The sequence below is a fragment of the Macrotis lagotis genome, chromosome 3 (assembly GCF_037893015.1).
Source record: "Macrotis lagotis isolate mMagLag1 chromosome 3, bilby.v1.9.chrom.fasta, whole genome shotgun sequence".
NCBI lineage: Eukaryota > Metazoa > Chordata > Mammalia > Peramelemorphia > Peramelidae > Macrotis > Macrotis lagotis.
The window spans coordinates 271,131,489-271,158,683 of record NC_133660.1 but is presented as its reverse complement, the minus strand read 5'-3'; the positions used below and the strand labels follow the sequence as shown (position 1 = coordinate 271,158,683).

At 49.7% G+C, this 27,195-nt stretch overlaps 1 protein-coding gene and 1 long non-coding RNA gene across 3 annotated transcripts in view; one reads left to right on the top strand and one right to left on the bottom strand.

The window, feature by feature from the left end:
• Positions 1-5,852, bottom strand: part of CREB3L1 (cAMP responsive element binding protein 3 like 1) — a 54,268-nt gene extending 48,416 nt beyond the window's left edge. Inside the window, exon 1 of the mRNA XM_074230545.1 lies at positions 5,727-5,852. Coding sequence (XP_074086646.1) covers positions 5,727-5,828 — 102 coding nt within the window. The 5' untranslated portion in view covers positions 5,829-5,852. The remainder of the gene's footprint in view (positions 1-5,726) is intronic.
• Positions 5,853-14,533: 8,681 nt separating this feature from the next.
• LOC141516559 (uncharacterized) lies at positions 14,534-22,883 on the top strand. 2 transcript variants are annotated; one of them, XR_012476745.1, is made up of 4 exons: positions 14,534-14,708; positions 15,977-16,096; positions 17,930-18,036; positions 22,726-22,883. It is a non-coding gene; the product is annotated as an uncharacterized LOC141516559 (long non-coding RNA). The 2 variants fall into 2 exon arrangements; XR_012476744.1 differs by lacking the exon at positions 17,930-18,036.
• The last annotated feature ends 4,312 nt before the right edge of the window (positions 22,884-27,195 follow it).

Here is a 27,195-nt window from a genome sequence, read left to right as displayed (position 1 = left end):
AAAGGATTCAAAATCCCATCCTCCAACCCCAAACCTAATGTGATTTATCAACACTACCCCACACTGTGAAGATAGGCATTTGGGGAACACCCCATGATCATGCAGACCCCGAGCCTGAGCCCTCTACTACTCACTAGTGCTGAGTCATCCTCAGGAAGAGAGCAAAATTGGGAGAGAAGAGAAATTTCCCTGGTGGTTCCTTAACCAAATTTTTTGGGCTTTGGGACTCTTAGTCAGAAAAAGTCTCTATTCCTGACCGTCAGTAGTGATCCTGGGATCACTCACCACTGCTGTTTGAGGTAGGAATTCAGAGAAATCTGGTCTCAATAAAGCAAAGAAGGAAGATCCAGACCAAACAGATCTGTGATTAAGAGCCCCAGTCTGTCCGGGGTAACCAAAGGGTCCTTCTGAGAAGCAATGTAATCAGACAAATTCTCTACTGGGCTCCTTCCAATGTAGTAGCCCCAGCAAGACTTGAAAGCCACAACTTCACTCTGTATCCAGAGCCAACCCTCTGGGGAAAATCTCAGATCATCACCCCTCTTACTCCCAGCCTCTTACCCCTGGCCGATTACCCCTACCTCATAAATGGATCCTGGTCTCAAATCCAAGTGAACTGAAGCTCAGAATCACAGAAAAGGGGAAGGGTTGGATGTCACAAGCTCTGAAGGCTGTGCCCAATGGCTCAGTGGTTAGAACCCAGTGCTAATGGAGGCCAGAGTCACAGATCAAATTCTACAGAAGTCTACAGAAGCTTTTATTCCTCAAGACGAACCCAAATCCAGAACAATCTTCATTTTGTATCATAGAAGCATGGATCTGGAGGTGGAAGGGCCATCTACTCCACCCCCTTCTTTTGATTGATAAGGAATGGGACTTCCAGAGAAGTTGCCCACGGTCAAGTAATTAGCACATGGCAGAGCCAACATTCTACCTCAAGTCTGGTCTTTTTTTTTTTTTTTTTTTTTTTTTTTTAGGTTTTTGCAAGGCAAATGGGATTAAGTGGCTTGCCCAGGGCCACACAACTAGGTCATTATTAAGTGTCTGAGGCCGGATTTGAACTCAGGTACTCCTGACTCCAGGGCCGGTGCTCTATCCACTGTGCCACCTAGCCACCCCTCACCCTGCGTTTATCAAGGATCTTGTCTTAACTCCCTAGTTAGCCAATATGTTCCTCCTGGGCAGACACTGTCTCTCATTCACCTCTGTATCCCCCCCCCCCCCAGTCCAGTGCTTTGTTTATATTGAATGTTCAATAAATGTTTAACGAATGAGTGAATGAATGAATCTGGATGACCCTTGAGTCTCCCCTTGGTCCCAAGGGGGATTTGGGTCTAAGAGTGTGTCTGACTCAAGTCAGTTCCATCTTTACCACTAAGAATAGCTCTGAACTTAATGACACGATTGGAATGGCTCATCTGGACGGTGTGTGATTGTGGGGGGTCCAAAGTTGGGGAGCAAGCACTGCAGATGGATCCCAAGAGGTAGGGTTTTTTCAATAATTATACCATCCTATTTGACCCAGGACTTAGGAAAGTAGCATCCAAAGCCAAGAAAAACAGCCTAGCACCCCAATCCTAAATCCAGAGAGTAGGTCTCTCCCTGGGAGGGAGAGGGAAACCTCAGGATTTGGAATCAAAGACCCTGCTTCTAGAATCTATCTAATAAAGACTGAAGCCAGAGACTCAGATCTCCTCAGCTGGGTACCTCCTCCTTATGGGGGCCTTGGGTTATAGGGATTCACATTTTAATAGGAGCACCCCAGACCCCACTAATTTCCTTAAGTTCCTATACATTTCCATGGATAATTCAATGGTTGAGGGCAGGGGTGCTCCTTAGATCTTTGAATTTTCCCAGAAGGCACAGGTAGGAGGGAGTCTGAGGGCACTGGGACCAGCCTCAGCCCTTTCTCCTTTTTCCTGGGTCGAATCCTGGATCCCTCTGCCCCTCACATCCCCCTCCTCCCCCATCTGTTGGGAAGTTAATGAGTTTGCTATGTAAACATCCTCACTGGCAGCTTCCGGCTGCTCCCCTCTACGACAACAACTTTCACTCCAGTCCTCATAGGCAGCCGGGGCTCTCCGACCCTACCTTCCCATTCTCCCAGCTGGGACTCTTCCCAGATCAGAGGGGCCCTTTCCTGGTTGGAATCTGGGCGGGGGGGGGTCCCAGGTCTGCTCACCCCCCCCACCCACTTCCTTTCAATAGCCACCCCAAGCCTGGAGAGCAGGGAGACCCAAAGACCTAGACTCTGCCACCTACTTAATATCTATTCTCTTCTCTTCTCCCTTGGGTCCTTCCCTATTCCTATTCATAGATAATCCTCCAATAGCCATTGGAGCACAATAAGGAAATCAAGGAAGGGTGTATTTCAGGGACTTTCCTCACAGGCTAAGGGGAGGTGGAAAGGGGGAGAGAGGATCATGATTCCTCAGACCAGCCTCTATTTTTATGCTTTCTTTTTTCCCCTAGCTCTTATTTTCAAAAGAACCAGTTAATACTCTGCTCTCCAGTCTCCTTATTTCAACATAAGAGCGTATAGTCTTTCTCTACTTTCACTCAGCGGAAATTCTTTTCTCCTTTCCTTCAAGGGTATTTGCATTTGGTAGAGTGGAAAGAACCCTGGCTGGGAGAACCAGATTCAAATCCCATTCTTCACTTATTCCCTGTGCTATTTTGAGCAAAGCGATTAACCCACTCTTTAGGTCTCAGGTTCTTCATCTGTAAAATGCAAGGCCTAAAGCCCCTTCTAGACCAATGAGGCCTTGGAGAGAAGAGAGAGACTTCTCAGTACAGGGAATCAAAAATATTACTAGATGCCATGTGGTCATTTTACAAATAGGGAAACTGAGGCTGGAGAGAGGAAGTCCTAATAAGAGGTACCACATTTAGAATAATCTAAAGTCATGACCCAATGGACAAAGAAGAGGTCTTGAAGTTACAAAGAGCTCCTCTAGTGATGATGATGATGATGATGATGATGATGTATGTCTTTCATTCTTGAAGACCATGACATCAGGGAGGTGAAGCCATGACAAGCACATGAATTGGATTTGAATGGGGAGGTTGCTGTACTAAGTCACCACCTCACTTTCTCCTCCCAGAGCTCTCTGGGCCCAGTGGCCAGATAGGAATCAGGATGACTGGAGATGGCCCTGGATGTGAGGCGATTAGGGTGAAGTGACTTGCCCAAGGTCACACAGCTACTCAGTGGCAAGTGTCCTAGGCTATTTGTATGACCACGAACAAGTCCCCCAATCTCCCAGTGGCCCTAGCAACTCTCTAAGACTTTCAAGTTGCAAAGAAAATACCAATCTGCATCATTAAAGGCCCTTTCCTCCCCCGGAAGGTCCCCATCCAATGACAGCACAAGTCCATCTGAGGTTTGGAAAGTGTGTGCGACCTCGTTTTACCTTCTCAAAGCCTTGTGGTAATAATAAGACACTAAGATAACAGCAGCTACCTCGTGTTGTTGTGAGGATCGAGTGAGGTAATATTGGTTTTTAAAAAAGCAGTTTAGGGCGGGAGTTCTCTCACCCAGTTTCTCAGATGGGGAAACTGAGGCCCAGAAATGTCTTTGCCCAAGGGTCCATATAGCTAGTTAGCGGCAGAGATGGAGTCTGTCGGTCTGATGCTGTGTTCACCATGGCAAATGTTCTTTCTTTCCCTCGGATGCCATCCTCAGCTACACCTCCCCACCCCTGAACTTCCAGGCCTTCTCCCAAGAACCCTAAGCAGGTGCGCCTCTCGGTTACCCCAGAATGCAGGTTTCTTCCTGGCCTCAGTTTTCCCTTTGGTGGAGTCCCAGCCTGGACCTCACTATCTGATCACTCCCAGGACTGAGTCGTGACTCAGCTGTACATTTGGAGACGGAGGACTGGATGGAGAACTGGGAGAATCTTGTGCTGAGTTTATTCAGAACAAGTTATGACTCAGGGACAGAGCCAGGAGCCTCCGGCGCCTTGCTACTCCCTGCTAGGCAGGCGGTCAGGTCCCTGTTAGCACGAGGTGACTCCATCCTCTCAGCCCTGCCCGTCCATGCCCAGGTTACCCCGGGAAGCTAGGGCAGTGGCCATCGGATGAGAGAGGGTTACAACTGCAGAGCTGAGAATGCCGGCCGTTCATCCAGACTGAGTGTTTTTGTGGGGGGGAAGGGAGCGAAGGAACGTTTTTTCCCCAGGTTGTCCAAGAGCAGCAGTGGCTCCTGGAAACTCTTGCCTAATTCAGATCCTGGATCTTCCAGGAGAGACTGGCCCGCCCTAACTGGGAGGAGAGACCTTTCCATTCAGAAGGCAGCAGGAAAAAGCAATAGCTAACGGCTGGGCACCTGGATGCCTTTTTTCTCTTTGGGTTCTTTTTTTTTTTTTTTAATTTTTGCAAGGCCATGGAGTTAAGTGACTCATCCAAGGTCATACAGCTAAGTAAGTATTAAGTGTCAGAGGCTGGACTTGAATCCAGGTCTTTCTGACTCCAGGACCAGGACTCTCTCCACTGCCACACTTAGCTGCCCCACCCTCCCTCCCACACTTTCCAGACTCCTTGCTAGGTCAACTCACTTCATTTACCTGAATCTCAATATCCCCATCTATAAAATGGGGAGAGAAGCAAGCCCTGTCTTACAGGGGACTTAATGAGATAACAGAAGCAAAGCATTTTGCAAAGCTCAAAGTATTCTAGCAACGGCAGCTGTTATTCTGACTAAGTCCCAAGCCCGAGAGGCCACACATCCCCCTGGTGTTTCTCAGAGTTGTGACAGACATCACTCCATCTACAGTATGGAACTGCTTAGGCGGCTCCGCTTCTTTTGCTCGTGAATAAAGGACCATGTCAGCGGGGAGAGCGCCGGCCCTGGAGGCAGGAGTGCACCTAATAATAATGACCTGGCTGGGTGGCCTCGGGCACCTCACTTAACCCCATTGCCTTGCAAAAAACAAGAACCATCTCCTTGCTGGAAAGCCGGTAGGGGCTTGGGAATAATCTGATTGGAATTCTTCCCCTTCCTTTTGCAGATGGGGAAACCGAGGCACAGGGAGATGAAGTCACTTGCCTAAAGTCACACAAGGAGCACCAGAACTAAAAAGAAAACGCAGACCTGCCTTAAAAGCGAGTCTTCTTCGCTGCCTGACCCCCGGCTAATTCCTTCCTTCCATTAACATTGACTTTGGACCCCCGCTAGTGCTGTGTGGGCCATCTTGGGCTCCCGCTTCTCTCTGGAAAAGTTCTCGGCGTCTCACTGCTGGCCGGGCCCCGAGCAAGGCCTGGGTGGCCCGGGGGACCCGGGGGGACTTGGCCCCTGGAGGGAGGGGCCCGCAGGGATCCCGTCTGGCCTCCTTTCCCAGCAGAGGCGCCTCCAAGCCGCCCGGGGTCCTGGGCAGATCCTCCCGGAGCCAAACACTTTCTCCCGTGACTGAGTCCACGCCCTGCCCCCCCCATCGGCCTTAGGGTGGAATCTCCTGGGGGGGCACACCTCCTGGGGGGCACACCTCCTGGGGGGGCAGCCTTCTCCGCCCACTGCCGCCCTTTCCCCATAAGGGACTGTCCCCCAGCTCTGTCCTGGGGGGGCCCTCTGCTTGCTCGGCTCGGGGCGGGCGCGGGTCCAGGCCGAGGCTGCGGTCGGGGGGCTGTGCCCGGGGCCGTGGGGAACAAGGCGGGGCGGGGGGCGCCAGCCCTCCCCGTGGGTCCGACCCGGGTCCGAGCGGGTCCCCGCGGGCCGCCCCGCTGCTTACCGCATTGCTGAGGAAGTCGGCCTCGTTGAGCTCGCCCAGGTCCAGGAAGCCGGAGCCCGGGAAGAGCCTGTCGGCGGGGAAGGGCTCCAGGACGGCGTCCATGGCGCGGCTCGGGGGCTGCGGGCGGCCCGGGGCCGGGCGGGCGCCGCGCGCGGCTCAGGGCGCCGGGGGCCGGGGCCTCGGGAGGGCGGCGCGCAGCCCCGCTCGGGCCGGGGCGAGGCGCGCTTCCATGGGGGGCGCCGGGGCCGGGCGGGCCGGGCCGCGCTCTGGGGGGCTCCGCGGGCCGCTGCGCTGGGCTCCGCTCGGCTCGGCTCCGCGCTCGGCCGCCGCTCCCCCCGTCTCCCCGCCAGCCTGGCTCGGGCGCCACGCCCCCCGCGCCTGGGACTCGCGCGGCGCCCGGAGGCGGGCCCGGCCCCCGAGCCAGCCCTTTAAAGCCCCGGCCCCGCCTCCCCTCCGGCCCGACGCCGGCCCGGGGCGACCCCCCGAGGCGCCCCCGCGGGCCAGGAGGGGCCGCCGCGGCAAAGGGCGGGGGGCAAGGAGGGGGCCCGCGAAGTCACGGAGCGGGGGGGTCGAGGAGCGGCAGCCGGAGCCCGCCCCGGCCGGGAGACTGAGGCTGGGGAGGCCGGGCCCAACGCCCAGCCCGACCCCGGCGGGGGACCCCGCGCCAGTGGCACCCACGGAGCACGGACACGCGAGCCGCCGCCTTGCGGCTGCAAGTCCCCGGGAGAGCCGGGGCGGCCGTCCCTGCTTCCGCGGGTTTGCGGGGCTCCCCGGCTCCAGCGCCCCCCGAAAGGCGGCTTCCCGGCCCGAGCCCTCGAGGCTGCGAGAGGCCGCGCGGCCGCGTGACGGGCCTGGCCCGGGCAGGCTCCGCGCCCGCGGGGATTGGAGGCTGAAGCCCCGCCCCTCCGGGCCCCCCCAGGGCCGCCCTGAAGCTCCCCGGGGCCCGTCCTGGCCCGAGAAGGCCCGGCTCTGGGCAGCCCTGGAAGGGCCGCGGTGGGCCGCCTAATCTCTCTTTACAGATGGGGACACTGAGGCTCAGAAACGAGCGGGCCCGGCCCCCGGCCCCCGGCACCGGCTGTCTGCGGATGGATGCTCCGGGGCCGGCTCCTTCCTTGGCCTCTGCCTTGGCCCTCCGCGTGGCACCCTGGTCTAGACTGCGGGCACCCTAGACCAGGGGGCACCTGACCCACCTGGAGAAATCCCTCTGCAGAGAGGAGCCGCCCCCCCAGCCCGGGGCCGAGCCAGCAGCGAGAGGGAGAGGTCCTGACTGGTCCCCCCACACACACACCCGCACACACCGCACACACGCGCACACACACACACACACGCACGCACACACACACGCACACACACACTCACACACACACACACACACGCACACACCGCACACACACATGCACACACACCCTCACACACACGCACACACGCACACACCGCACACACACGCACACACACCCACACCCGCACACACACACGCACGCACACACACACGCACACACACATGCACACACACCCTCACACACACGCGCACACACACACACACACACACACACACACACACACACGGCCCACACTCCATCAGCGAAGAGCTCCCAGGCACAATCTAATCTCCCGGAGAGATAAAGAAGAAGCGGGCACCTGAGCAAACGGGGTGTTCTGGAAGGGCAGCCTCAGAGGGCGGAGGGTGCAGGGTTTCTGCCCGGAAACCATGAATAGGATTAAGTTCTGCCCTCGCTGCCCGCGGTTTTAATGAACACAGGAACTCCAAGTTCTTTTAGGAATCTGGATTTCCCCAAAGGTGTGAATGTCTTCTCCTGTTACCCTTTGTGACAATAGGAGTTCTGGAGAAGACTGGCCGGGCTTTGGCCATGCCTGTCCTTCCCCCAAAGCATCCGGTCTCACTGGGTGCCATTCGTTCACTCACTCACATATTTACTCATTCATTCTTTCCTTCATTCACTTACGAAGCATTTATCCACTCATTCATTTATTCACTCACACATTCATTCATTCAGCAAACATTAAATGCCTTTTCTAGGCCAAGGGGAAGCAAAGATGAATACGGAATACCACAAGAGACAGTGTCTATAGGGCCAGACTGGTTGGAGTGGAGAGTCACATGGAGAGTTATGAAAGAAGACTGAGAAGTCAGATAACCAAAGATTCTGGAGAGCCTCAAATGCCAGGCAAAGAAGTAGAAACCCAGTCCGGTGGGCAGCACAGGTGTAATGGAAGCTCTGTGAGCAGAGCAGCAACATGACTGGCTCCTTGTACAAGAGAGATGCATCTATCAGTAGAAGGAAGGATTTATGGAAGGGGAGTGGGTACAGAGAAGACTTGTTAGGAATCTCCTAGGCCTCATTGGCTGGGTGGGGGCCCGGGGGGTGCTGGCGAGATGGAGGAGAGAACTGGAATCAATAGAGACCAGTGACAGCTTGGATGATGTGAGGGAGAGAGAAGAGCTGAAGCTGACGGCAGAGCCAACAGAAATGATGATGGCGGAAGGAGGGGCAGGTCAGTTCTGAACCCCATGAAGACATCAGAGCAGCTTCAACCTAGAGCTGGACAGGAGCTTCAGTTTTCACAGGTGAGGAAACTGAGACTAGGTAAATTAAGCAATTTCCACAAAGCCACTCAAGTGGTAAGCATCTTACCAAAGCAGGATCTGAACCCAGGTCCAGAGCCAGCACTCATTCTTGGGACCATAATGAGATCTAAGAGGCCACCTCTGTTATTGGGATAAAGTCCAGATGGAACTGTCCAGTTGGAAGAGAGTGCAGAACTGCAGATATGGGTTTGGGAGCCATCTGCCCAGCTATGGGAGTAAAGGACCCTGTTGGTGCAGCCACTGAAACTGAGAAGTAAATGTCTAGATGCATTAAACTGATCAGATCTGAACCACATCACTGTGTGAGGAATCACTTTCCGAAGGGCTCCTTCTAGAAGGGGCTGAGGGAAGCAGGGGCTAGAGAACACACTATATTGTATTATTCTTATCATGAGTATGATTTTGGAGGCAATCAGGGTGAAATGACTTGCCCTGAGTCACCCAGCTTGTATGTATCTGAGGTCCGATTGGAACCCAGGTCTCCTGACTTCAGGGCCAGTGCTACTCTATTCATTATGCCCCTAACTGCCTCCCCCCCACCCCACATACATACACACTTTAAAGAACTGGCTATGTGGCCTTTCCTCTGAGGGTGACCTTCCTAGTAGGAAGTTAGTTCTTTTCCTCCTATATACAGTCCCTTCACTGTAGCAGGTAGCACCAGAAGAATATCCCTGGAGGTCCACAGCCTTCAGCAGCATATAATAATAGTAATAATAATAATAATAATGATGATGATGATGATGATGATGATGATGATGATGTTTTTGTCCTTTGTTCTCAAAAAGGACAATGACACCAGGGAAGTAATGCCAAGATAGACACATGAATTGGATTTGAGTGAGGGAGGCTGTGCTAAGTCACTGGCCTTACTTTCTCCTCCAGAGTCATCTGGGTCCGGTGGCCAGATATGAATCAGGATGACTGGAGATGGCCCTGGATGTGAGGCAATCAGGGTTAAGTGACTTGCCCAAGTTCATACAGCTAGTGAGTGGTAAATGTCTGAGTGGGATTCAAACTCCCATCCTCCTGACTCCAAGGCCAGTGCTCTATCCACTGCACCACCTAGCAGGCCATGTTGTTTAGATTAAGCTAGACTGCTATGGGGGTAATGAGGAAACACCAGAGAAAGGTCTGCCTCTGAATCTCACCTCTGACCCTTCCCAACTGGGTGACCCATGGGTAAGTTAATCTCTGAACCTCAGATGGGGAATGAAGATGACAATACTTTCCCTCTGTCTGCCTCAATTTCCTCAAAAATAACATGGGAATAGTAACAGCACCTACCTCCCAGGGTTGTTGAGGGGCTTGGATGGACCATTTTTGTACATCACTGGCAGGGAAGCTTCTTCCTTCCCCTCCCTCCCCAGGTCCAGGAGGTGTAAACAGAAGAGCCCTCTGACACTACAACCAGCCTTTGCCATTGAACAACCCTGCCTTCTAATCCTCAAAAGGGGAAGGGATTTGTTCTAGGTCCCTCCTTGTCTTCTGACCCTGAAGTTCAGGGTGCCACCCCCAACTGCTGTTCCCCACTGTAAAAATGAGCTTTCGACCTGGAAAAATTCAGTTGGTCCTAAAGTCAGCAGACTACACTTGAACCCCCTCCTTTGGGCAGCAGGGAGGGAGAGCTGGTACTCATTCTCCCCAGATTCATTCCACTTGGCCAAGTGGGAAAATCCCCTTTGTGGTGAGGGACTTGATTTGGGGGAACACCCCCCCAAAGTCTGAACTTCCTGGGCAATCGTTTCAGCAGGTGTCCCAGGCAAGGCCTGGGGTCCAGAAGATGGGCCAAAAAGAACCCTTCTGCCTGGGGTAACTGGAAAGGGGGCTCCAGGCCTCCTCAGCTGCTCTGTAATTAGACACACAGGCACCATTTAAGTGATTGGGGAAGATTACAGAGTTTCAGAGAAATAGGATTAGAGTTTCCTCTCTTTCTTGATTTGGGCCCAGGTGAACACAGTAGGAAATCATCTAAATTAATCCTTTGGAGACACTCTGGTTTGTGTACCTCGGAGGAGTCTGTGAGAGGCAGGAGCTCCCAGGAGGAGGGGAGGGAAGAGAAGAGAAGGGAAGAGAAGGAATGGGAAAGGAAGAAGGGAAAGGAGGGGAAGGGAGGGAAAGGGAACATGGGAAGGAAAGGGAAGATGGGAAGGGAAGGTCTTAGTTCTCAAAGTATTAAGGACCACACTAATTTCTCAAAGGAAATGATATTGGAAGTTTTTGAAGTAGGATGTATGTCATAATAAATTTTTAAAAAGAGTTGATGCCATGTTCATGCATATACATTCATATATGCATCCATAAATACATATATATATATATATATATCTTTATATAGGTGATGTTCTCAAAGAAGACAGGACATCAGGGTGGTGATGTCATGACAAGCAAATAAATTGGATTTGAGTGAGGGGGAACTGTGCTAAGTCATCAACCTCACTTTCTCCTCTGGGGCCATCTGGGTCCAGTGGCCAGATACGAATCAGGATGACTGGAGATGGCCCTGGATGCAAGGCAATCAGGGGTGAAGTGACTTGCCCAAGGTCACACAGCTAATAAGTGTCAACTACCGGAGGCTAGATTTGAACTCAGGTCCCCCTGACTCCAGAGTTGGTGCTCTATCCTCCTTAGTTGTCCTAGGTGTGTGGGTATGTAAATATGTGTAGGGAGGGAAGGAGGGAGGGAGGTAATGAAAACTTGACCCATGATGCAACAGACATCAGGGTAACCTGCTTGACTCCCATGTGTGTGCATGCATGTGTGTGTGTGTATGTGTGTGTGTGTGTGTGTATGTGTAAGACCCCTTCTACACCTGTCTCTTATCCTCTCATTCAAGGTTCTCAGAATCCAAATCCAATCTATGACTGCTAGGCTCCTGGAGGCCCCCCATTGATGGTTGCTCAGTCCTTTCAGTCATGTCCAACTCCTTGGGACCCCATCTGGGGTTTTTGATGAAAATATTGAAGTGAATTCTCCCATTCATTTTACAGATGAGGAATTGAGGCTGACAGAGGTTAAGGGACTTGCCCAGGATCACACGACTACTAAGTCTCTAAGTCTAGATTTGAACTCATGCCCTGCTGACTTCGGGCCAGAGCTCTATCACCTGTTTCTTAATCTAGGAATTCACTGTCCTAATGAAATTATTATCCACTAAGTCCAACCCCTATACATAGAGATAGACACATCTCCCTGTTTAACATTCAGTATATACAGAAATATGCAAAAGAAATAAAAGGTAGTTATGGGGAGGGATGGCACAAGCAGCCTCTGGGATCAGGAGGCTTTTGTGTAAGAGAATCTATAACTCTATTGATAATAAGAATGGTTAGCATTTAAATAACACTTTAAAATTTGAGAAGCATTTGACAAATATCTCAACTGAGCCTAGAAGCAACCCTGTGACACAGGTGCATTTATGACCTCCATTTCACAGATGAGGAAATTGAGGCTCGTAGACCTCGCCTACTTTTGGGCTGTGGGACCCAGGCTCCATTCACAAAGGACAAATGACTTGTCTGGGGTTGTGCAGCTAGTAAAGGCAGGAATTGAGGCAGAGAATAAAGGCAAGTCAAGTATAATCCTGATATATGTATGTGTATTTCTGATTTATGAAAGTTTGAAGAGAAGGGAGCCTGAGGAAACAGGAGGCGCAGCTGAGCATGAATCTTGAAGGAAAAATAGGAATTTGAAGAGGCGGGGGGTGAGGAGGGAGTAGCACAGTGCCTTGTGGTACAGCCAAGGCAAAGGCCCTGAGGGAGGAAATGCCAAGGTGGAGGGCTAGTTAATGAGCCAATTTGGCCTGAAAACAGTTTGTAAGTGCAGAAACGTGTAGGGAGTCTGAAGGGTTTCAAGCTAGACTGAGGAGCTCTGTATGAACTCCTGAGCTTAGAGGAAGAGGGAAGGCGAAAGGGAGAAGAGAGAATCAGGGATGGCATGGAATGTGGGAGGAGATGGAAGGGCAGAGGAACAAAGTGGAGAGCCAACGAGAATAGCAGAGGGAGTCATGGCAGGGCCGGGCAGAGGTGGAGGGCTCACAGGGCTGAGAAGAGTCATTGAGATAAACTAGCCAGCCTGAAGAAAGCCACCTACCTCCCTATACCCAAAGCCAGCCTGCCTCCACCCCAGCCAGGTCCTGGTTCACTTTCTCTGATATGGTTGGGATTTTGAAAAATAGTCTCCTGGATATTTCAACAGAGGAATTTTCTTTCTTTCTCTTTTCTTTCTTTTTCTTCCTCCCTCCCTCCCTCCCTCCCTCCCTCCCTCCCTCCCTCCCTCCCTTCCTTCCTTCCTTCCTTCCTTCCTTCCTTCCTTCCTTCCTTCCTTCCTTCCTTCCTTCCTTCCTTCCCTTCTTTCTTTCATTTTTGGATAACAGAAGCCACTTTTATTTCCTTTTAAAATTTACACCTGTAATGTTGGGTTAAAGAGGAAAAACCCCGAACATTATATAAGTTTTAAAAAAATATCTTCTTTATTTATTTTTCTAATGACATGCAAAGACGATTTTCAACAATCCTTTTTCTGTAAGGGTTTTGAGTCTGCCATTTTTCTCTTTCCCTCCTCTCTCTTCCAATCAGAAACAATCCAATATATATTTGTACATATATAACTATGTCATCCATATATCCATATTAATTATCACACAAGCTTTAAATGTACATTACTGCAATAAAAGATTCCACTATATACATAGCTTCCAAACTTGGCAGGAGGCTTTTCTCCGCTCCTCTCCTCCCAGGCCCATTTTGAGCATCATCCTGAATTGGCCCGGATGCCTCCTGTCTGCAAGAGGATGAGCTTAGGATAGAGTTGCTCTCTCGCTTAAGGAGAATCCAAAAAGAATCCAGGGGAAAAGAGGGAATTTGAGGTCAGAGCATTCATGATTCCAGAGGGTCCATCTAACCCTACCCCCCCCATTTTTCATGGCATTTCCATCAGTAGATTGTAAGCTCCTTGAGGACAGGTATTAATCCCTTTTTGTCTCTATGTTCCTGTTGTCTACACAGCATTGACCGAAAGTGGGTTATTCATTCAAAGTTTGTTGAATTGAATTGAGTCTGTTCATGGAATCTCCTCTTTTTTATTCTTGAATTATGGTTCTGTTTCTGCTTTTTTTCTCCCCTGTTGGTTCAGGCCCCCAAATTCTAACTCCTTCTCTGGATCAGAAGGGGCAGGGGAGGCAGGGGGGGGAGCCCTGATAATCCTCCCAGCTGACCCTAAGAAGAGACTCAGGAACCCCGGTTAACCTAAACCTCTTCTGGCTCTTGGCTCTGGAGCATCTGGAAGATGACACTGGCAGGCCCAGCTGTGGGGCGAGGGCTCTCTGCATACAGTCATCCCTGCCCAGACATATGACGCAGGAGAAGAAGGGTAGAGATAAGCTTCCTGCTTGCCTAGCCCCATGGGAGTGACTCTGAAGGTCACCTAGAGAGACATCTGCCAGCCAGGGACAGATGAGAGCCTGCTTGGGATTGCTCCTTGGCCTTCGTGTACCCCTGCAGACCTGAGCTCTGGGCCAGCCTCAGCCCCATTGCCTCTGAGAGACCCCGGGCAGATCACTTGTCTCCAAGTTTCCACAGCATCCCCTGTCAAATGAGTAGGTTGTATCAGAGTATCTCTGAACACCCTTCTGGCCACCCTAAGGTTCTGTGGGTGCTGCTCTGTCCTGACCACACCTATATTCAGACCTGAGCATCATATTTTAGGGAGAACCATGACAGTTGGAACACATCCCGACGGTCCTGGGGGTGCAGGTGAAAGGGTTGGGCATGGCCTTCATCCCAAAGAAGAGATGCTTTGGCAGGGAGCCTAGGGGAAGCTTCTCCAGGCTTGTTACACATTGCCTCCCCGCCCATGTCCTCTCTGGTACAACCGACCTTGTGTCTTTCTGACCCTCACATGTAACATTTCATCTTCCATCGTGGGCATCCTGATTTGTGTAATCCTCTGCCTTTTCGAATCCCTAGCTTCCTTCCAGCCTGAGCTCCATCTCCTACAGGAACCCTTTTTTTCATTTCCCCCAGTCACTAGTCTCCCCAGTGGAAATAAATAACCTGGTGTTTATCTTGTATTCACTTATGCCAGTCTTTGGCAAACAGAAGATGTTTTAAAAGCAGTTGTTAATTGATTGATTGAAGGGTTGTCATATAGAACAGGGATTAGTTTTGCTCTACTTGTCTCCAGAGGGCAGAACAGGGAACATGGGGATGGGAGATGTGGGAGATTTTTAGTTCTGTAGACATAGGACGTGTTCAACAATGAGAGATGCCTCAAGGGAGGACTTCCTCTCTGGAGGTCTGAGAGCAGAGACCAGGGGATCATTGGCTGGCAATGCTGTCAGAAGGATAATGGAGAGCACCTTGGTCATGGGGATGGTAAGTTCTGGGTTCAAATTCTACCCTGGGCAAGATGTTCAATCTCACAATGTCTCAGTTTCTTTGTTTGCAAAATGAAGGCGTTCGATTCAGAGGCCCTTGAAGTTCCATTTGACTCCAATTCTGTGATCTTGGTTCAGGTACAAGGTGAGACTAGATGACTTTAGATACTTTACAGATTCCCTCATTTAGAAATTCTGTAAGGAATCAATGTCTGGATGAAGTGGGTGTCTCTTCGCCCAGTTAGGGAGATTCTCAGCCCTGGCAAAGAAATCGCTCCGCGACCACCATTTTTCTAGTCAAGGCCAGACCTCGCTGAGCCTCTCTTCTTGGCATCACCCAGGCCCCAGGAGAGAAGAAAGGGGAGGAGTGTGCAAGGCAGAGATGGTGTTTACCTTAAGTAGGCAGGGGTATAACGAGAAGGTCACCCAAAGTAAACCCGCCTTGTTTGCCCGAATCATAAAGAGAAAAAAACAAGCTTTGGCGTATTACAACAGGAACTTCTGAGAAATGAAAACACACCCATCCTGGAGATTAGACACTGTACCTCCAGGGTTCAGACCAGGCCTTTGTTCTCTCTCACCATGGATGGATTCTGCCTTCTGGGAGATCTCTGGCCTGGTTGTGGAGGCATTCTGGGTCCTTTAAAAGCCTCCCAAGACTAGATCAGCTGGGTGGATCAGGAGAAAGAAAACTCATTGGTTTTGGAGTCAGAGAAAGTCTCCTCAATTGTAAAATGGAAATAATTATACCAGAACTACCTGCCTTCCAGTATTGTGAGGAACTAGCAGTAGTTTTGGGGACAGCTAAGTGGCTCGGAGGCCTGGAGTCAGGAAGCTCTGAGTTCAAATGTGACCTTGTATACTTCCTAGCTGTGTGACCCTGGGCAAGTCACTTCATCCTGTTTGCCTCAGTTTCCTCCTCAGTAAAGTAGCTAGAGAAGGAAATGGCAAACCACTCCAGTATCCTTCCCAAGAAAACCTCAAGATTACATCGGCATGCTATGATCTATAGTCGGACACAACTAGATGGTTAAATAATGAGGTAGCTTGGGGCTGCAGTATACCTCACTTGGACTGTTAGAACTGGAGTTTGAATCTAGATTGGCTGCTGACTAGTTGGGTGACCTTGGCCAAGTCACTTTGCCCTGCTCGTCTCAGTTTCTTCCAACTGCCTATTCAGGCATAGATGGGGTGGACTCATTGGTCTTGGAAGTCTTTTGCATCTTTAAATCAACGATTCCTTCCACCTCCCTCTCTGTCCAATAGAATCTTGTTGCTGAAAAGAACCCTAGAGGTTGTACCCTGATCTAGCAGCTCCTTCCACCAGCAGAGAATGGAAGAGATCCTAGGGCAGAAAGAAGACAAGCTGGATCTATGACCCAGTGGGTAAGCCTTGATCAACCCACATGAGCAGGCCCTGCCTGCCCTCAGGGGTCTTAAGGTTCATCAAAGGAGATAATGGATATATAAGTAAGCAGGGGAGAAAGGGACAGGATCATAGGATTAGGGAGACTAGGGAGGAAGCGTCCTCTAACCAGGTCAACCCCTTCTCTACAATCTATCTAGAGAAGTCTTTATTAGGCAGTCATGTTCCTCAGAGAGTAGAGATTTGGGTCTGGAGGCAGAAAGACTTGAGTTCAAATTCTACTGTGTGACCCCCGACCTCATACTCTGGGACCTCAGCAAGTGGTGCCTCAGAGTGTGGACCCAGGCTTTAATGTGTGAACAAGCCCTAAGAGAAAGTTGGGGTCCACTGGATGGGGGAATCATAGAAGCAGATGGAGGGGAAATCTATGCTCCCTTCACCCCCAGGCCCATGGCATGATTTCTTGTGTAGAAGACCTTGCAAGTTGAAATTTTCCTCCCCAAATTCTCTGAAGTCCCAGGTCCCTTGAGGGCTTAGAAATCACTTTCCTCCTCTCTGGGCTCCTTTTCTCTGTAATTGTTGCAGTTTTTCCTTCCCAGAATTTCTGCCCCAGCCCTGGACTCCAGGCCCCTCCTCTTGGCCCTCTGTCCGGCCTGGGAACCCCACCCTGGCTTCCTGCTTTCTCTTAGCTGTGGCTTCATCTCAGCTTCCTCCAGCTGGCCCTCCAGCCAGACTCACCTGCTCCCCATGCTGCCTCGGGCCGGCCTGTCCTGGTGTGCCCCTCTCTCTGAAGCTGGGGAAGCCAGCCCTGTTGCCTCATAGGGAGGGCCCTCTGGAGTCTAGCCACCCTCATCTCCTGCCATCTTCTTGGCCTTCCCAGCAAAGACAGGTGTCCAGAACACACACACACACAAGTCCATCCTTTCCTCCATTGGGAATATATTCTCTTCTCTCCTTAGATTCGCAGAATCAGTGTCTTCTTTCAAGATTCAAGTGTTTTAAGGGTCCAGGCCAAATGTATGGCCAAGTGTTGGTCTGGTTCCCAAGACTTCCATGCTAACGGTTTGATCGAAGGGAACGGATATAAGGCTTTCCGGGGGGGGGGTGCCTGCCTCTCTGCTATCGGCCATGTCGGAGCCAAAGCATGTGTACGTAGTTTCACTTCCCATCTTGCTCCAGTAGACAGAAGGGCTGGGGTGGGGTGGGGGGGAGAGATGGCCTGGAATATTAATGCTTCTCTGCGACATGGGTGGCTGAGCTCCAAGCATGTGGTGGTTGGTTGGAGGGAGTCTCGGGATGCTATGCGGAGAATGAGGGGAAGCCACAAGAACAGGATTCCTGGAGGTTTATGGTGCTGCAGGAGTGGAGAGCAGGGCCCTTAGACCCAAGTGGGACCAGGGAACCCAAGGGGCCCAGGGAGTGCCTGGTGGAGGAAGACCCAGCCCCCAGGGCTGCCTTCTTCCTCTTGGCTGGGAAGGAGACTATGGGAATTCCCTTTCCCTTGGGAGCATCCTTCTCATAGAACTTAGCATTGGAAGGCACCTTGGAGATCAGCCACCCCTTCATCTTGCAGAGGAAGAAACTGAGACCCAGAGAAGGAGAAGAGACCTACCTAAGGTCACATAGACAGTAGCAGAGCCCCCCCTTTCCAGCTCCATTTATGGGTTCACAAGGTCATCAGTTGAGAACCCAAGGTCCAAGATTCCAAATTCATCTTTTCTGTCTCCTAGTTTTGCCTCCACTGAGGCTATGCTCCCTTCTCTTCCTCTATTCTCAGAATCAGGGTCTTCTTTTAAAGTCCAATCCCTTCCTCCCTGAAGCCTTCCCTGATTTCTGCCTTCTTCCTTTCATAGAATTTACAGATTTAGAGTTGGAAAAAATGCTGGAGATCGTTGCATCTCACTGCTTCATCTTACCGATGAAGAAAAGATTAAGTGACTTGCCCAAGGTCACTTGGATAGTAAGTATCTGAATCAGGATTTGAACTCAGGTCTTCCTGACTCCAGGTCCAATTCAGTGACTCCACAGAGCCCTCTTCTAGTTACTGTTGCTCTTTCCTTTTTCAGTTTTACTTATACTTTATTTATTGTTGTACCCTGCGCCCCAAAGTCCATACCCCCATGTTATACGTGAAGGAACTGCCCTCCTTACAGGTCCAAATGTTGTTCCCTTCCCCCACCCCCCGGCAGAATGAAAGCTTCTTGAGGGCAGGCATGAGGCATTCTTTGGTCTGCAATGGGGAGACCCCAGTAGGCTACAACACATTATGAGCAGAGTCATCTGAGAAATGCACTGCTAGAAAAAAGAGTTGGGGGGATGACAAGGGGAAAGCTCCAGCTCTCTACTGATCGCCTCACTGATGTGAAGAGGAAGGAGGCAAGTCACCAAGAGCCTGCAGTTGATCCCTTGTGGTGGACTTGTGGGAGGACGGCATCAGATTAAGAGGGATGGATGGGTTGCTATCTGCCATGCTGGAGAGAATAACTCCATTCACAAGATGGAAGATCTATGGAATGTTGGCATACCCCCCAGGGCCAGACACATAGTAGATGCTAAATAAAGAGTTGTGGAATGTGTCATGAGGGTTTGGCACCTGCCTAGGCCACCTAAGATGGTCTCACCCATGTGGGAGATCTTGGGGAACCTACCACAAACCCCCATTACAAATGGAATTGAATCGGACCCCAGAGCTAAGTTCTTTCCCTGCCTTGCCTTTTGCTCCCCCCCATCCCCCCCCCAAGCCTGGAACAGCCTCCCCTCCCTTTCTCTGCTTAATTGAATTCCAGCCCTCTTTGGGAGCCCTGTTCCTCCAGGAAGTCTCCCTTGACCACTCCCAGTGATCCCCCACTTCCTAGGCACTTAAGAGTCTACACCACATACTTAGTCCTTGATTACATGCTGTCTTCCTCAGCCTTCAGCTCTTTTTTTGTGTGTAAATCTTCTCTTCTTGGCTCAATTCCAACGAGTTCCCTTGTGTCCTCCCTGCTCCCAAGTGGTCAGCCAAAGACCAGGCTCCAAGGGTCGTAGAATTAAAACTGGAAAGGACTGTCAAGGTCCTTCAGTCCAACTACTGAGTCTCAGAGGGAGAAGGCCGATTTAAAGTTACCTACCTGCTAAGCATGAGAGGAGAGCTTGAGGTCCAGGCTTTCTTGATTCCAAATCTAGGGTTCAATCCGTCAACCAAGTAACATTCATTAAACACATCCTGTGTTCTAAGCCCTAGCTAGGTGCAGGGATGCAGTGATGATAGGCCCTGCCTTAGGGACTGCAGGTCCCACAGGTAGTCAGTAGAAGGGACTGGGATTTGAACCTCTAACCCTGTTGTGTGTTGGAACCTTCCACCTCCAAAAATGTCCCCAACCCCATCTCATCAAGGTCTATATCTGATGGATGGATGATTCGTCAGGATGGAGAGGAAATTTCCTTTACCAATGGGAGCATGCAGCTACTAGTTTCAATGTGGCCTAGAAGCCAGAGAGGCTTAGTGACTTGCCCAGGGTCAGTCAGCCAGCAGTTTTATTTATTTATTTGCAAGGCAATGGGGTTAAGTGACTTGTCCAAGGTCACACATCTAGGTATTTATTAAGTGCCTGAGACTGGATTTGAACTCAAATCCTCCTGATCCCAGGTCTGGTGCTCCACCTGTCTTCCCCCTAGCCCATATTTATTGAGAGACTTTCTTATTAAGTGGATTGGGCACCAGTCCTAGAGTCAGGAGGACCTGAATTCAAATCTGACCTCAGACACTTGATGCTTGCTAGTTGTGTGATCCTGGGCAAGTCACTTCATCCTGATTACCTCGCATTCAGGACCATCTCCAGTTGTCCTGATTCCTCTCTGGCCACTGAACTCAGCTCTGGAGAAGAAACTGAGGCTGATGACTTAGCACAGCACCCCCCTCACTCAAATCCCATTCATGACCATGTCATGGCCCTGATGTCATGATCTCCTTTGAAAATGAAGGACAAGGGGTAACTAGGTGGCACAGTGGACAGAGCACTGGACCTGGAGTCTGGAGGATTTGAGTTCAAATCCTGGCCCAGACGCTTAATAATTACCTAGCTGTGTGACCTTGGGCAAGTCACTTAATTTCACTACCTTGCAAAAATAAAATTAAAATTAAAATAAAACGAAGGACAAACAACAAGAGCCTCTTACATACCAGGCTTGTGCCAAGATCTAGAGAGACAAAGAAAGACAAAAGAGAATTCCTACCCTCGAGGAACTTACAATCTAATGGAATCGAAAAGCTTATCCCCGGGGAAAGACTGCTCCAGCTCCTTTCTCCCAGCCACTCATCTGCAAGAGTATATAATAAATATGTTGTGTCTCGTCTATGTATGGATATAATTGGCCGTTGCCCCGAAGCCAACATAACCTGTCTTCTAGGGACATCCACGTGTTGACTAATTGATTAGAGGGCTCCAGGATGTCTTCCAGGCCCCGACTCCCTGGGGATGGGGGAGCCGGTTGGAATCCGGGTCTGGCCCCGCAGATATGAATGCCTTCTGATTGATGGGTGCTTTGTCAAAGGGATCCCACCAAAGAAGCAGCTGAAGTTGGGCCTCACCAGGAAAGGGTTAAACGGTCTCTGGTTTTTGTATATGTGACGGCACCAGGGGGGAAAGAAATTAAAAACATAGACTAGCAATTGAGGCATGTCTCATCCCAGGTCAAATGACATTGTCTGAGCCTCTCCCGCCTCGCCCCACTGCTCTAATTACAGACCTTCCCCGGGGTAGGGGCATGGGGGAGGGAGCTGGGGGCCAGGAGAGCCTCATTACAGGCTCCTGGGCTGGAGGGAGCAAGCCCCAATGAAGTGGCCAGGGCCGGGCTCCAAGAAGGAAGGGCTGCCTGGGCCTCCAGCCACAGGCTCGGCAGCAGAGGGTTAATTGTGGGTGTGGGTTCCATCATGGATGGGGGGTGGCCTAGCCAAGGTCCAGACTGAGCAGCTCCTCAGATGCCCCACCCCCCCGACTCCCACCCTCGAGGACCAGGTCCCTTCCTTTCTCCACCCCATCTCCCCTCTGCCTCGTCTTGGGGGCTCCCACTCTGGAGGGTTGGGTCCCTTCACTTCCCTCCCTTCCCAGAGGGGCTGTGGGGAGAGCACATTGCCGGGAGCCGGCTGGGCACCCAAGGCTCCTGTGGTCACTGTCCTGGGCGAGGAGCCGCTGGCCCAACTTGGAGTTCCTTCTTTAATCTTCCCGTTTATCTTGAGGCTACACCCAGGAAGACAGCTTTGATGTGGAGTCCTGTGGGGGTAGGGGTGGGTGGGAAATCATGGGCCTTGGCTGCCCCGGTCTGGGCTCTGCCCATTGCCCGTTGCCCCCCAGTCCAGACAGGGCAGAGCTGCTTCCCCACCCCCAGCCAATAGTGTGACCTGCTCCTGGGGTCAGGACTAGGGAGGCCAGCTACAGCAGGAAAGGATTCTAGAAGTGGTCTGGTGGGGTGCCCTCATTTTACAGATGAAGAAACTGAGGCCCAGAGTGGGAAGGGCAAATTTCAGGTAAATTTCTCCTACCCCACTTTCCTTGTGACTTAAGGCCCACATTTCTTCCCTTGCACAATCAACCCTAAAGAACCTTGTTTCAAAAGTATGGAGATGAATTGGTGAAAGAATAGGGTCACATTTATTTGTGTTCAGGGATGTGAGTTCCCATAAGGAGGGAATTGTGGGCCTGGAGCCAGAAACAGGAATGAGCTTGAATTCCTTCTCTTACAACAGCTGTGTGACCCTGGACAAGTCATCACCTGTCCTTTAACTCTGATTTTTTATCCGTTATAAAATGGGGCGGCTACCTTCCAGGGCTGTAGTAGGGATCCCACGAGGTAACAGTAATAAAATACTTAGCATAGTGCGTGTAACGCAGTAGAGGCTTAAGAAATGTTAACGACTGTTATTATTGACTCATTTGAACCATTTCGTCTTAGAGATTTGTCTAGGACAGTGAGCTAGATGATTTTGAGGGGATCATTTATTGGGTGTGTCAAAGTCATGACCTGAACCCACGTCTTCCTGACTCTGAAGACCACTCTCCATCTCTCAAAACTAATCAGCAATTTTTGTTCTTGGGGTACTGGGCACCAAGTTCAAGCAGCACAGGGGAGATCAGGGTCCAAGCCAGGGAAGAGCTTATCTAGTATCCAGTTGTAGGAGACCCTGCAGCCTGGAAATGTTCAATGTTTTTCTTTTTCATTCTTTCTTTTTTCTTTTCTTTTCCCCCCCCAAGGTAATAGGGTTAAAGGACTTGCCCGAGGTCACACAGTAAATAATTAAGTGTCTGAGGTTGGATTTGAATTCAGGTCCTCCTGACTAGAGGGTCAGTGCTCTATCCATCTAGCTGTCCCGTAGCATTCTATTTCTATTAATTATTTTTTGCTACCTATTGAGCTCAGTTGCCTCTAGCCACTGAAGGACGACCAATGCCCTCTAAATGTTGGCATAAAAAATTTAAAAAAGTGAATGTTGGTATCATGTGTCTCAGACCCAGTTGCCCTGCCTTAGTAAGGTCTCTCTTGTCATTTATTCCTTGAATATCATAAATGCTTAAAAAATGCTTGGGGAACTAAAAAAAAATGGGTAATGATTTGATAATTGGTCATTTTCTTGGTAGTCTGAGGAGATACTGAACATTTCTCGTTTTTCCAGATTTTCCTGGAAGGGAAATGACACGTCCAAGGATGTCATGAGGCTGCAGCTGGGGGAGCACTGTATCTGAGATTTAGCCACTGGCTAACTATTATAGCCAGCTATTTCACTAGTTATTTCCAACTGAACTGTATTGCTAAATTGTTAATTAATAAAAGGATATTGAGAGATTGTTTCTATGGTGCTGAAAGACTGATTGCTATGAATACCTTCGAAAGTTTTTTGCCCTAGGAGAACAACCCCATGACCCTACCCTTGTTCCTTCTCTAGCCCTGAGAACAGGGATGCTGGTGGCAGAGGACCCCTGGGTCTGAGCTTCCCACTGAGTTGTGCTGGGACTTGGAGGAGGAAAGAAATGTCTCTTCTGGCCTTTCTCTTTACCTCTGTTGACATTTCCACTCCATGGAGCTGGAATAGAGCTGTGCTGACGTCAGAGAGCTGATTAGCCGCGCAATGCCCAGCTGACTCACCCGTCAGAGCCTGTATGGGGGAGCCTTCCCTTTGTCATTGGCAGGCAGGTTTCTGCGCCAGGCAAAGGTTTTTTTTTTTTCTGGATAAATAATGTTTAAGCCTGAATCACAATTTGAGAGAGAACTCAGCTCTACAGTCATCTCCATGGCAACCACTCCATCCCTGCACACTTGAAAATGTCATTATCAGTGGTGGGGCCCTCATCTTCCTCCTTTCACCTTTGGGTGGTTGGGGCCTCTGTGGCCTCTCCAGTCTTCTATGGGGGTACAGTGAGGAGCCTTCTCACCGGGGGTGGGGGGAGTGGGAGACACCCAAACGAGTCCTCCTCTCAGCCCTTGTCCAAAGTTCTAGTGCTGAGAAAAGGGCAGCTAGGTGGAGCAGTGGATAGAGCACTGGCCTTGGAATCAGGAGGACAGGAGTTTGAATCCAGCCTCTGACACTTATTAGCTGGGCAGGTCACTTAACCCTGATTGTCCTGCATTCGGGGCTATCTCCAGTTGTCCTGACCCATATCTGGCCACTGGGCCCAGATGACTGTGGAGGAGAAAGTAAGGCTGGTGACAGCGCAGCATCCCCTCACTCAGATCCAATTCATGTGCTTGTCGTGGCATCACCTCCCTGATGTCATGGTCTTCTTCGAAAATGAAGGACAGGGCAGCTAGATGGTGCAGTGGATTGAGCACAGGCCCTGGGATCAGGAGGATCTGAATTCAAATCCAGTCTCAGATGCTTAGCTATGTGACCTTGGGCAAGTCACTTAACTCCATGCCTTAAATAAAAAATGAAAATGAAGGTCAAAAGAAAAGTTGTTCTGTCCTTGGGAGGGACACTGGGAGGAGACACTGAGACTCAGAGCCATACGGAGAAATTCTTTTCCTGGGGTAAAGCAACAAATTGAGTGGGAGGGGGGGTGACTGAATGAGTAGAAGACCACCCAAGGGGTTTTAGGAGGGAGTCAGCCTGTCTCGTGGTCTCTGACTCAATGGAGGCTGATTGGAAGATGGGGAGAGGCCCGAGAGAGTGTGACCACTCTGTGATAGAAGTAGCCCCTCTTCTGCAAGTTAGTGGCCTGGAATAACATTGGTCCCATCCTGGTTGAATATTCAATTAGAAGCCTTGTGTTTCCAGAATTGCTGAGGACATGGTGGGTGGACCCTCAGCCACAGACCAGAGACAAAGTGGGAGGACTTTTAAAGGAGAGTTAAAGGAGTGAAAGGTCTCTCCCACACTGGTGGTAGAGTCAGAGGATTGGGATAGAACATTGCCCCTGTTCCTTGGTGCCTGTGTGACCCTGGGTAAGACACTTAACTTTTCTTGGCCTCAGTTTCCCCACCTACAAAATGAAGGAAGGATCATCAATCCTCCATGATTCCTAAATTCTAAATCTGAGACCTCAGGACAGGGGCAGGGAACTTCCAGCGGAAAGTACGCCACCCCAGAAATCATTAGATCATTAGAAATCATTAGTACTGCTAAGGCGACCTCAAGCAGAATTAGAAACTCAATAAATCTAGGAGTTTTTAAAGGGGTAAATTAATTGTTTGACCAAACATAGAAAGCTAATTTTCAAATTGATGATTTTGTATAGCCTTAAAATATTATAAATATCCAAATGGTTCTTGGCAGAAGAATGGTACCCAACCCTGCTCTAGGGTCTTGATCTTTAGGATCCAGGCAATGGGATGTAAGAAGGTGACAAGGAGCCATCGCAAGTTTAGGGTCTGGTTGGGACCTGAAGGAGAAGAGAGAAGTGACACCAAGTCCCTGGTCTCCTAAGGTTGTGTTGCATTGTTGTTCAGTTGTTTTCTGGTGTGTCTGATTCTTCATGACCCCATCTAGGGTTTTCTAGGCAAAGATACTAGAGTGGTTTGCCATTTCCTTCTCCAGCTCATTTTACTGATGAGGAAACTGAGGCAAAACAGGGTGAAGTGACTTGTCCAGTGTCACATAATTGGTAAATGCATCTGAGGCTGAATTTGAACTTGGAATTTCCAGATTCACTACTCGAGGGTTGTGTAGTGATAGGAAAAACCACAAGCTCCAGCACAGAAGGGGGTGAAAACTTCATCCTCCCCTTTCTCCCCTCCACCTTTTCTAATCTACGGAATCAACTCCCTTAACGGAAAGAAGAAAATGTGTGCTCTAGAAGCAGAAGTGACTGGTTTGGGGAGAGTTGCTTCCATTTGGGCAGCAGAACAAAAAACCAGTCAGGAACTTTGAGGTCACAAAACTTGGCTTGGAAGACCATACACAACATTGACTCTTACCCCCTCATTTTGCAGATGAGGAAACTGAGTCTCAGAGAGGTTAAATCACTTGCTCAGGATCACACAACTAGTAAGGGTCTGGGGCAGGATTTCACTCAGTCCAATTCTAAGGTCCAATGGATTTTTTTCCTAGTGAACTGGGAGTGAAACTTTTTTTTCCCCATTTCTGGTGGATCTTAGGTGGGACAGTATAGGAGTAGCTCACCTATCGCTCTCAAAAAACTTATTTGGGGACTGGATCATTGTGGGAATATAGCCAGGCTGCCTTTTCCACTCTAAGGAATCCGAAACTCTAGTAGGTCACGTGAGAAGAATTTTCTTCATTCTGGAATGGAATTGGGGAGAGAGAGAGAGAGAGAGAGAGAGAGAGAGAGAGAGAGAGAGAGAGAGAGAGAGAGAGAGAGAAGAAGAGAGAAGAGAGAAGAGACAGATGGAGAGAGAGAGACAGATGGCGAGACAGAGACAGAGACAGAGAGACAGAGATAAAGAGATATAGAGAGAGAGATAAAGATGGAGAGAGAGACAGAGGGAGAGAGACAGACAGACAGACAGACACAGACAGACAGAGCTACCAGAAGGACAAAAACATTTGGAAGATTTTTCTTTGAAGGAGAAAAATAACTGGATTTAGTCTAGAAAACTTGCTAGTTTGTTGTTTATAATTAGCATGCATCTGGCATCTTCCCCTAATAAGACTTTCTATAGCTTTTAATAATCACTGATAAAGTTCCACCAATGTATTATCAAATGATAATAATAATTCTCGCTTTTTGCCCCTTTAAGATATACAAATCACTTTCCTAACAACATTGTTTGGTAGATAAAGTAATTATTCTTATCTCTATTGTAAAGATGAGGAGACTGAGATTCACAGAGGTGACTTGTCTAAGGTCACTCAGGTAATAAGGGCCAAAAGCAGGATTTGAATGTAGGTCATTTCAGAGTCAAAGGTCAACCGCCTCTTGTATTGAAACAGCATCCGACCCTGGCACCTTCATTAGGACAATCCAGAACACATAGAAGGCACTTAGTAAGGTCTTCCTTTCTCCTCCCTTCTTCCCCTCCTTCCTTCCTTCTAAAATTTTAATAAATTTATTAATTTTTTTCAACTACATGCATTCATTTTTTTGTAAGGTTTTGAGTTCATTTTCCTCCCTCCCTCCCTCCCTCCCTCCTCCCTCCCTTCCTTCCTCCCTTCTTCCCTTTCCTTTTTCCAATTCCAACATAAATACATACCCTAAGAAGGTCAAATGGAAAGGTACCACAAACACCAAAATATTCAGAGCTTTATTTGTATGTGAGTGTTTGTGTGTGTGAGCACAGAATTGGAAGCAAAATAAATGCCTAATGATGAATAGCTAAACAAATTGTGTTATGTGAATGGAGAGGAGTCTCATCAGTGAGTCATAAGAAGTGGGGAATAGGAAAAATCCAGAGATCAGGAGAAGGCAGATAACTGATGTAAAGTGAAGTAGAACCAGGGAAATAATATAAATAATATACACAATGACTACAACAATGGAAAGACCCAGACCTCTAAATTGGACTGTGGAATTAATTATGAGACTAAGCTAGTCTCCAGGGAAGGGATGAGAAAATGAAGCTCCTTTCTATTTTTTTCTCCTTAAGGTGGGGTTCTGTATATATAGACCAACTGTTGCACTCAGTTGGTGTGTTGGTTAGTTTTGCTAAAATGTTTTTATTGTTCTCTTTATTACAAGGGATGGCTTTT